Source organism: Electrophorus electricus, chromosome 2 (genome assembly GCF_013358815.1).
Source record: "Electrophorus electricus isolate fEleEle1 chromosome 2, fEleEle1.pri, whole genome shotgun sequence".
Taxonomy (NCBI): domain Eukaryota; kingdom Metazoa; phylum Chordata; class Actinopteri; order Gymnotiformes; family Gymnotidae; genus Electrophorus; species Electrophorus electricus.
The window spans coordinates 21,129,626-21,140,577 of NC_049536.1; the positions used below are offsets into that span (position 1 = coordinate 21,129,626).

General features: G+C 38.6%; 3 protein-coding genes across 4 annotated transcripts in view; 2 read left to right on the plus strand and 1 right to left on the minus strand.

The window, feature by feature from the left end:
• The window catches only part of LOC113577163 (Kv channel-interacting protein 1), a 24,754-nt gene extending 22,424 nt beyond the window's left edge, over window positions 1–2,330 (plus strand). For both annotated transcript variants that reach the window (XM_027009653.2, XM_027009652.2), the window contains exon 8: window positions 1–2,330. This exon is cut by the window's left edge and continues 703 nt beyond it. The gene's annotated coding sequence lies outside the window, so the exon portion shown is untranslated.
• Window positions 845–9,515, minus strand: LOC113577161 (T-cell leukemia homeobox protein 3). Its single transcript, XM_027009649.2, has 3 exons — window positions 8,884–9,515; window positions 4,281–4,515; window positions 845–3,915 (listed from the first exon to the last, which is right to left on the minus strand). Exons 1-3 carry the CDS (start codon window positions 9,302–9,304, stop codon window positions 3,714–3,716), a joined length of 858 nt encoding a protein of 285 aa, XP_026865450.1. The 5' UTR covers window positions 9,305–9,515; the 3' UTR covers window positions 845–3,713.
• LOC113577162 (claudin-23-like) lies at window positions 5,787–6,524 on the plus strand. Its single transcript, XM_027009650.2, has one exon. It carries the CDS (start codon window positions 5,787–5,789, stop codon window positions 6,522–6,524), a length of 738 nt encoding a protein of 245 aa, XP_026865451.2.
• Window positions 9,516–10,952: the final 1,437 nt, after the last annotated feature.

Consider the following 10,952-nt stretch of genomic DNA (forward strand, 5'->3'; position numbering starts at 1 on the left):
TGCAAACTCATCCTTCTCTTTGTTGCAAAAAACAAATTCCCCAAGTCCTCTTTCGGTGTACATGTTCTATACCGTGACTTCAGCAGGACCATAAATAGATCCACAGGAGACCTGTTCCCACACCCCAAAGCATTGGAGATCATAAGAAAGATGTGGTAGATACCGCAGATGAAACTCGCCTCTGGTCTGACAAAGCTGGAATGTAATATTCTAATAGTTGAATAAAACCTTTTATCTGCTCTACAGATAATAATTAGATAGATAGCGAGGCTAGCTTGTTTTTTGTTGCTGATGGCATTTCAGTAGATTATATATTTGGAACCCTTTAGAGATGGAGAGTAAATATATCTAATCAAGAAATGTAAACATGTAGGTTTAGGTTTTAACAACGCAACCTAAAGTTAAATATTAAGTTTGACAACTATAGCTCCAATTTTGTGATAGATTTTAAAATTCAGATCTGATAAAATACTCTGTAGGCCATCTTAACTATTAAACAAGCATGACTGACAATGATCAACTTTTGAATTAGGTCATAATATGAGCCCAATATGTTATCTATATTTGTCTAGCCATTCAGCTATTTTTTTCTACCGAACAAGTGGATTATTAGTTTTCCACATACTATTCCCAGAATGCTCCGTAAGGCCCAACTGATCTATTGATGAGTGTTTCTCCCTATTCAAAACCATCTCATGATAACATTGAGCCTCTGGCACTTTGATGAATTGCATCAGTTTCTTTGTTTGTGGAAGAACAGATCACAGAGTTTCTTCTCTGCTACTTGCTCGAAATGTCAAATTTGGTCTGTGTGTGTTCCTGTGTCTACGTATTTTTGTGCTACAGTATAATTATGTTACATATATGTCAGTGCATGTTTGCCCCTAGGTCGAGACACCTCTGTTGCCAGATTGGTCTGTCTGTCTGTCATTCTGTCTGACATTATCAGTTAGAGAGGGAGTGTGTTTTGGCAAGGCCCATCTACCTAATTCAGTGGTCTCTCACATTTGATAGACGGGACTCATTGACAATTAGTTACCAGTCACTGTGTGCGCTTTATACTATAGCGTCCTGCCACATTATAGTAGTTGTACTAATTCTAAATGTTGTTCTGTGGGTATGTTTTCTGTTTTATTGCATGAAAGCTGTGAACTACCAAATATTGGTACTGCTCAGTAACAACATAGCCATACCTCCACACACTGTGATGTAGGTAAGCAGAGATTGGGGGGGGGTTGCAAGTTTTACAGCGGCAACAGACTGCTCACCTCCAGAAAGACCTGAACTTGAGAAAAACAGAGATTCAAGTTATGAACCAGGATAAGTAAGCCATTGTTTCATTTTGACTGCTTCACAATGACTGCTGAATTATGTTAACATTGTAATTAGCTAGATGAATTACCCAGATTGGTTATAATGATTGTGGTGACAAAAGAAGCCATGGCTTTACTGCCCTCAGTGTACTTTTAGTAAAATATTTGTTATGTATTAAATTCTCATATTATAATATAATTAGAATGCATTATAATATTTGAGATTTGTCAGATTCAGACCAGATCAGTATGTCAGATTTGGTATGAAAATGTATTCCACAGCAGGCTAAGCAAACTCAACACAACCTATTCAGATCAATATAGATATTGACCAGTAATAAATATAGTTTATTGCTGGTTTAAACAAGTATTCCACTCTAAATAATAGATTACTGCTCCAAGAACTGTGAAAAGGGGTTTTAAAACAGAAACAGCAAAAATTAGCAGCTGAAGCACTAGCCTTGATTTCTAGGCAAGAACCGTCACTCTTTGGAGCAGCAGAGTCAACTCTCCCATCAGGGACTAACGGACTAGCGCTGTGGTGAGAACAATTCAGTGCACTGAAGTGCACTTCACAGTTCCACAGTGAAACTCGTTTAACTGTATCCAGATGACTTCTGAACAACTGATTCTAAATCTCTCAGAGGAGATCTGGTGATGATTATCAATACGCAATGGGTTCTTCATCAAAACAGAGTAGCGCACAATACATGCAGCCATATGTCCACTCACTGTGACAGGAATGAACAGAGCATGGAAGAGGGAACACCTCAGACCATTTTTCCTTCTCCCTGCATTCTGCTTACACACCATGTTTTGAGTGATGATTTATGTTCACAGCTGATGTAACAGTTAATAAATGGACTTGGCAGTTTGCTGAAAATCTTTGATTGTACTGCAGACTGAGGGAAATGAGAGACAGACAGACCGACATGCAGGCAGACAGAGACTGGAAACAGGCTTTCTTGTTGCTGTAAAAAGTGATATTTAACAATAATAAATTTCAAAGAAAAACACTGATCGTTTTGTATATTTTACAACTACTTTGCTTAAATTATAAATTTGTCACACCAGATAAACATTTGTCAAAACATCTTAGGAGAGATCAACGTTATTAATAATGATGAATTTTAGTTTACATTTTGCAGATCTACATATAGGCATTTTTTCACCCACATTCCATGCATTTACATTGCACAGTAATCCTAGTGCGGAACTAAAAAGGACCATCAGTTAATGCTGAAATTGTCGTCAGCTAGGCATAACCTGTGGGAGGAAAACCGATCCACGATGTACACCTTGTCTGGGACAAAAGAATCCCAGGAAAAAGAGTGTTCAGCAGTTTTTCCACAAACATCTTTTGTATCCCAAGTGTACGTCATTTCCAGCGATCGGGTCATTCTTTGGCCTTGCTCCATAATTTCCACATGCCAGTGTTCTTCTCTTACAGTAGCCATGAAGTGAACCAAGGTGTAGGCCACAACACGTGGACTAGCACTTGCCTTTATGGTCATCAAACATATATAAACTTTAGGAAAAGAAATGAGAAAGCTTCTAGTTGTTTTAGGTGAGTAGAAATGTTCACTGTTTTCATTTATACAGAAAACCAAGCATGTAACTGGATATTTCACAATTCAAAAAGCTGCAACCAACACTGGGACAAGAGCTTTTGCAGACGAACAAAACAATGGATGATAAGCTTTGCAGGGCTGTTTGGACATTGTTCTTTTTTGTTTGCTTGCCTCTGTGAAAGGTTAGAAGGGTTGAATGTTACACTTGATTATTTTTACTTGCTGTTCACCATGGGAAATCTTATTAACATAAACCTTGTTGAGTTATTTTTATATCAGCAATTCTGCTTCTCTGTTTGAAGGCTTGGAGATTTCCATCGAGTAGGAATTTCATAGACGTAATACTACTGATAAAAGTGATTTTCAAAGGGGGTTCATGACCATGTCACAGAGGTTTCTAACTAGAATAATTTAGTGTCTTTGTGCAAAAGATCAGGTCAGAACCTCATATATATGATGACACTGGTCCTTTATCATTATTATATATATAAGGGGATCTGATTTTAGATCAGTATAAAATGTCTATATGAAACATTTACAGGTAGCAAAGTTTCCTGATGCATATTTTGATGCAATACTAATCAAAGCCTTCCAATTGCACTCCTCCCCAACTCATGGAATAAATCATTCAAACACATTTAATAACAGTTTTCTTACAAATCTGTGCAGACTTGATGATTTCCAAATAGTTTGTTTCTGAGATTTCCCGCATGCATGTCATTGGTAGCTAACAGGATCTGTTCCTACAACCGCATTCTCGTGTTTTTACGGCCTTGCCGGCCCCAGGGCAGCCCCTCCTCTCGGTCGCAGCAGCACCTCTGATGAGACTTCAAGCCAGTGAAGCAGTGGCGGGCATTTTGCCTGCTTTATTCTGAGTCCACGGCTGCAAATTCTGCAGGGCGTAGAGGGAGGAGTTATGCACGCAGAGGGGGTCTTCACCGATGGATTTCTGAAGCACATCTGCCTGCAGCTGGAGAAGCATCCGATTGGCCTGTTGGCGCTCCGCCTCCCTCTCTTCAGCTGTCTGTCGCCTGGCAAAGTTTTAGAGGATTCAGAGATTTTAATTTAAACATAACAGACAAACATCTAGGATTAATTTGCCTTGTGATTTTTTTTTTAATCGTTTGTAATAGTTTACTGCTGTGGTGTCCAAGTGCATCCAAGTAACAGTGCAATAAAATTTGGCCTCTATTACATTCGCTTAGTGACCTCGTTTTACTGACTTTATTTCTGGATTAGATAAAAATCTGTTTTAAATACATTAAATTAATGATTAGTATAATTCATTTGCGCTTTGGTAAAGAATGTCTAAGGACTTTGTATCGAAAAAAGCAAATTGCTTATATCGCGTGAAAACAACTCGTACCGTAGCCACTTGTCAAGCAGATCCACTCACCTCCACTTCGTTCTGCGGTTCTGGAACCACGTTTTGACTTGAGCGTCAGTCATTTTCAGCGTCTTGGCGAGGGCTGCCCGTTCAGCGCTGGCCAGATACTTCTGTCGGTGGAACCGCTTCTCAAGTTCACAGATCTGCATGCGGGAAAAGGACGTGCGTGGCTTTTTCCGTTTTGGGGGTGTGCGGTTCTGGTAGGGGTGTCCTATACGCCGAGCGACGGTAAAGGGAACGAGAGCTAGCAGAGAGAGAGAGAGACACAGATAAGCTCAGAGAATGGGGAATATACTTTCTAGCTCCAGTGGTAATGTAATAAAAAACTTTACATGAGGTCACTTAAATATGGAGGCTATGCCAAAGTGTAAGCTATTGCGTTGCTTAAATTAACGAGTTTTAAATAAGTCGATAATATGGGTTACTTTTCTTAATTAACAGAAATAATACTAAGAAATACTTTAATATGTAGCTAAATAAGATAATAGTTGAAATTAGGCTACGGTGTTTGGGAAGCTCAGGCTGGATAGGCTATATTCAGTCCAGGGACACAAATTAAATTGAACTAAAACTGATATTATTTTTATGTCACATACCAGCTAAACCGACGACAGATCACCTTCACCAAAACATTAAACGGGCATAGAGCGGTTATCATTCCTATATGTAGAAAAGAGGATTTCAGTTCATTCATATCTGTATCACAAACCACATTCTTTAGGCGTCTATTCATAAACTTGACTATACCGTGGGTAAATGCATTTAAAGAAATGTCAGGTTGTAGGTTTATTTAGGTTCTCCAGCCTCTGTGTAACTCGAGTCGATACCTGGCGACGTGAACGAGAATCAACCGGACCCAGCGAGGTGGCCGTGCGCGCGATATGCCTGTTTCCCACAGAGGCTTAAGCTTCCACTTTTAGAAATGGTAACACAATCACGAGACTACGCACGAAATCACAACCTGCGAACAGATTTCAGTTTTTAAAGCACATTTTCAGTAGAGAAACAGGATCCGTTTCCATGTAAAATTAAGCACAGTGAAGGAACGTGGATGTATGCGTATAATGAACTCACTCGTTACAGTAGTGCGCGTCTTTTTGACAAAGGTGGAAAAAGGCAACAAAAACGTCTTCTGATTTAAATAAAACGACGCCTAGGTGGATGTACAGTATGTTGAAAGAGTAACTAGTGAACTCGCTTTACCAATGTAGGTCACACGTACCAAGACTAATGTACACAGTTTCTATATCTGGGTCACAGTATATAGTCGATATATGATGATATAATGGCTCATTATTAGTCTTTGATGTAGCCAGCATTCACCGTGGACTGTAATACAATGCTGAGAAACCAAAGGCAGTGTTGCTGCCTGCTGAATAGTTCACCACGTGACGTCCCACAGCTGTGGAAGTTTTCGGGATACACCCTCAGAACGTCTCTAGAGCGTTCAGACTCGGTCTTTACTGTCACGAGTGAGTGATTATTTTTTTTCTGTGATATAATCGACAGTACACCATGAGAACTCCAAGGAATATTATATTTGTTTTGATCATCGTTCCTTGCGGTTGGATCTTAGAGCTGACAAGCACAGTAGCGCCAAACTGGCGCACCATCCATAATATCACAGGACAACCCCCCGATCTTGCATTGCATCAGGGAATATGGGACATTTGTAGATCTTTTACAGCATCAAGGGATGTTATTTGTAACCACGAGGATATCGAATACTTCAATAACCAAATCATTGAGATCGCGCGGAGGATGATGGCGGCATCTCTGATTGTGACTCTGATTGGTCTTTCTGTGGCGACGATTGGAACCCACTGCTGGACCGACGAACCGAGATGCATGGTAGCGAGTCTTGGTGGTCTTCTCATCTTTTGCTCCGGAGTTCTGGCCATAATTCCTGTGGCATGGTACCATTATATATTGCCTGACATCAATTCCCCTTCCACCGACATTCGTGTGGGATATTGCATAATTCTGGGCTACACGGGAGGTATAACCGAAGTTCTTGGCGGATTGATAATGATCAGTGGAATATACCGATGCTATGCCGCATTGAACCGGGGAGACAGAGCCGAAACCTCCACGGAACAGTCCAGTACATATTCAGTGCGTAAGACCGTCATACCAAGCGTGAGTATAAACAAAAGCCGCAGAAGTAGTTTCCCAAATTCTGTAGAATCACTCAAAGAAGAAATCGACTTCCGACGAGCGAAGAGGCCGATCTCTATATCATACTCCCTGTGAACTTAACATCCTTGATCATATTCCCAATTTATAATGTTACGATAAATACATAATTGTATATGGCTTTGTATTTTAGACAAAGTGTAAAAGTCTAAAATCATCAAGAGGCTGAGAGACCATGCAATATTGTTGCAGAATTACTTAAACAGCATTTATGGATTATTTAAAATGTGACTATGCTTCACAAAATCAAGTGTAACAAAGTAAATACATCAACGAATGTGTATGCATGACCTTAGATTTTAAATCTGTAGTCTATTGAGTTTTGTAGCATTATCTGAAGAGTTACTCTATTTGTAGTTTTTCAACTGAGAAAAATCTAACCTGCATGCGGAGGACTATGTACTTATTATTCAACGTTAGTACCGGAGGCTGCAGCTGTTATTAAAAAGATAAAAAATGAAACACCTATTGTTCCGGTTCTTTCAAAAGCGAGCTCATTGACCTGACTCTATACAGTCCCAGGAGAGTTATAATTTAAGGCCGATAAAGTTTTTATTTATAACCGTACAGTGAGACTTGCTCAACACCAACAACAGGCTTTCTTAGTTTTTTGCCATAATTATTTAGCTTACTTAGTTATATGCACATTCATTATTTAATTCTCTCTTTCTAGATATCAGCACTGACTCAATATCTAGCAGTTTAGTTCAATGGTATGTAAACGCTCAACTATTTATACTGGTTGGGATGTGTTCTCTGAGTAGATAACAAAGAACTTTCTTAAGTCGCTTTGGATAAGAACATCTGTTAAACGTCGTAAATGTACTTGAGTTTGTATTTGTTGTTCATTTTACATGGCGAAGTTAAAATTTGACTGTGAAACACAAAAAGTGGGAGACCACTTTTTTTCGTCCACAGTTGTTTGTCGTGAACAAATCACAGAGAATTAGTGTGTATGCAAATGCTATATCATCCCATTAATACCTCCGGGGCGGAAAATTCTCTTTTTCTCCAGTGAGCAAAATAGTCTAATCCACAATAGCTAACATATTGCTATGAGAATAACGCGAGACATACCTTGGATTTTTAATTGCATTTTTAGATAAATGTATATAGGCCTGTGTCTAAAAAAACATTACCTGGAAAAAGCAAGACTTTTAAAATTTAATTACTTTCTGGCCTCTAGGAGGTGCTACGAACCCCCAGCTGGTAAATTAAACATGCTAACGATTATGCTGCAAAAAATTCAGCCTGTAGCCTAGCAGCAAACATCTACGGGAAGCATAATTCTAGTTGTGCAAGATCTCCCAAGAACTGCTACCTTCCACCCACATAAGCGCTGGCGAGAGTGTGTTCGGCAGCGCTCTTGCCTGCATATAACCAATCACTCTGTCGTCTGAAGCGGGAATTCAAGCAGGCGTGATGATTGGTCAGGACGAAAGCATTAATTTTTAAAAAGCCTAATTATCTCAGAGTTATCGTAACAGGGCTGAAACCGTTTACAGTCAAAAGGCAAGGCAATTTTACTTCTCTAAAGTCACATATTGAAAGCTGCCGTTAAATATTTCTCCTCAATCAGGATGAAATTTTTTTAGAGCCAATTACATGAGATAAGTAGATGCGACTGTCTTATTTGAAGGACTAACACCAAACGCAGAAACTCAGTACAATTACACAGAGCACATCCAGAACGACCGGAACGTGCTTTGAAATGTATTTAATGGTGCCTTGATTTAATCCATGCGAAGAACATGGGAGTCAATACTCAAAACCTTAACTTACCCGACTAGAGAAGAATAACGAAATTATATGTGTTCAGTCTGCTATTTTACGACTGAATAAAACATTTGATAAAATTAATATTTAAATGTGTTATGGAAACACCACCACTATTATGATGTAGATTATTATAATTTATTATTATTATTATTATTATTATTATTATTAGTAGTAGTAGTAGTAGTAGTAGTAGTAGCAGCAGTAGTAGTAGTAGTAGTAGTATAATTATAATCACACCACCACGGGCACCATCATTGTCATAATTATTATTATCGTGATTATTGTTGTTGTTGCTCCCGCTGGTGATGATGATGGTCATGATGACGATGGTGCCGCTCGTGGTGGGGTTGTTATCATCATGTCATTGTTAATTAAATTTTATCCAATTGCTCTATTTATTAACTGTTTAAGTGAATTCTTTGGCACATACATGGCATAGACTTGCATTAACATTTATTTTTATTATAAAGCACTAGAATAACATTAGCAATATTTTGTCTTATGAATGTTATGTTAATAAAATGTTTTGCCCTGAATGAAGTAGATCAGCTTTAAACTTTTAATTCAGTCAGTTAAAAAAGCAAAAAAAATGTTAATGTAATAAGTATTTCAGCAAACACCTTAAATTCCCGTTTACCTGGTAATCTGTCTTTGGCGAACCTACGATTATTATCCACCCAAGGGAAGCAGAGTGCCCCAAAAGCCGGCGCTGCGCTCACCATAGGCGGCGGTATGGCGGCAGCCAGCGGTCTGTGAGCTGGTACCCGAATCACCCCACGGTGTACCAGAGTCCTGTTCACTGCGTACAATCCAGAGTCCTCCAAACAGCCTGTAAAAGCCGGTACTGTTGCGGGCAGTGCAGTTCTAGGCGCTGCGGTGGTTCCGGTAAGGCTCCCTAGGACACTACTCTCCGTACTGCTTTCCGAGCTAGTACAGGTCCTGTGCGGACGACCACCCTCCGGGTCAGAGGATGCGAGGATTTGTTCGATGCCGAAGCGGATGGGTTCGTGTCCAGTTTTATAGGGTTGATCCGTCCTTGGACTTTGCGTTTTTTCCATGTCCACAGTCCACAATCGGAGAGTTGGGTGATAAAATAAAGTCAAATCAGGCAAAATGGTAGAGAAGAAGCATTAATTATAAACTCCTTTATGGTCATGGCTCTCATAATTCCTTTCTCAGTGCTTTATCGTTCCTCTTTTCTCGACCTGCGACCGGATCCGTCACATCAGTACTGTGCGTCCAGAAAGACGTTACATGGCGTTTCCAGGAGCGCTCGGATCTGCTTTACTTCTTCAACCGTAGTTTTTCCTCGTGTTAAGCGGACCAAAGTCAACAGCTAGTGTTCCCATTGGCCAAAAACGTCAAACCCTCGCCTCGCTATTGGTTAATATTTGCTCATTTAAATAGATCCACGTCTTAATACAAAAAATACAATAAAATGTGGAAGTATAGCAAACTCTGTCAAATATTTAAAAGTTCGTTTTATTTCTCTTTTTGGCACATTGTTCTTACAGTCTCATTTGATAAGTGCATAACTTACAGTCTCATTTGATAAGTGCATAACTTAAAGTAGGCGTAAATTGAGTCATCTGGTAGAAAAACATATCTGGATTTGTGTGTATATATATATATATATATATATATATATTTGTATATTTGTATATATATATGTATATTTGTATATATATATATATATATATATATATATATATATATATATATATATATACATATATATACATACATACACATTTTTTTCCTAGGCGAGTAACTTCAGTGTACTGTAGTGAGAGATGTAGAGATATTCACAACTGTAGTAAAGTACACAGACTTTCCAGAGAAACAGAACGTTTCGGACAGAGGTCCTTCATTAGCTGTGCAAGCAAAGTGCTTCATGTACATATATATATATATATATATATATATATATATATATATATATATATATATATATATATATATATATATACATACATACATTTTAGCCTAAGCACATAGCAAAGTAGTTTGAACTTAGTTGAACTTAATGTTATAACAAACAGTAGATCTCTCTGTGAGCAGTCTCTTGCAGTTGGGAATTTAGCCTGTCATTTCAAATGTATCGCTGCCTTTCGGAAATGAATACTTTAGACTAATGGTCTATACCGTATTTATCGATTTTCAAGCAGAAACTGGAGAATGTCCATAATAAACGTGATCCTAGTATTCGTCATCGCTAAATGTAGCTACTTGAATGAAAAGGCCTACCATCGATTCGTGTCACTTTTGACAAATATCGTGGTGTCACTTGACAGATGCAAACCTAAGAGTCTATGTGTACTTTGAAATAGTCTGCAAATTCTGCTTTATGTATGCACCAATCTATCATCATTTTCTGGAGATTTACTGGTAGCCTTATTTTCTTTCTTAGCGTGCTGTCGAGCGAGTGAGAATGAATGCACAGAAAGAAAGTGGTTGCCGTGGGCAGTACGACATCAGGACCCGGATTGAAGATCTTATGAAAATGGAGTCGTTAATCGTATTTAGAGCTCGCCGTTACAAGTGTAGTGAACAGAACAGGACTTACACCCCACGGCTTTATAAAGAGACTAATTTAGACTGATTGCATGCAGGTTTAGAAGTTATTTCATTTAGATATATTTTTGTCTTTTTGGCGTGTTTAATCTTTAATCCTAATTTACGAATTTATTATTAAGGATATCAAGT

What these genes read in the sequence shown, in the direction of transcription:
- LOC113577162 (XM_027009650.2), top strand. Translation starts at nt 5,787, where the DNA reads ATGAGAACTCCAAGGAATATTATATTTGTTTTGATCATCGTTCCTTGC.
- LOC113577161 (XM_027009649.2), bottom strand. Translation starts at nt 9,304, where the DNA reads ATGGAAAAAACGCAAAGTCCAAGGACGGATCAACCCTATAAAACTGGA. An exon ending in CGCCAAAGACAGATTACCAG is followed by an intron (nt 4,516 to 8,883) that starts GTAAACGGGAAT and finishes TCTCTCTGCTAG; the next exon opens with CTCTCGTTCCCTTTACCGTC. An exon ending in AACCGCAGAACGAAGTGGAG is followed by an intron (nt 3,916 to 4,280) that starts GTGAGTGGATCT and finishes AAACTTTGCCAG; the next exon opens with GCGACAGACAGCTGAAGAGA.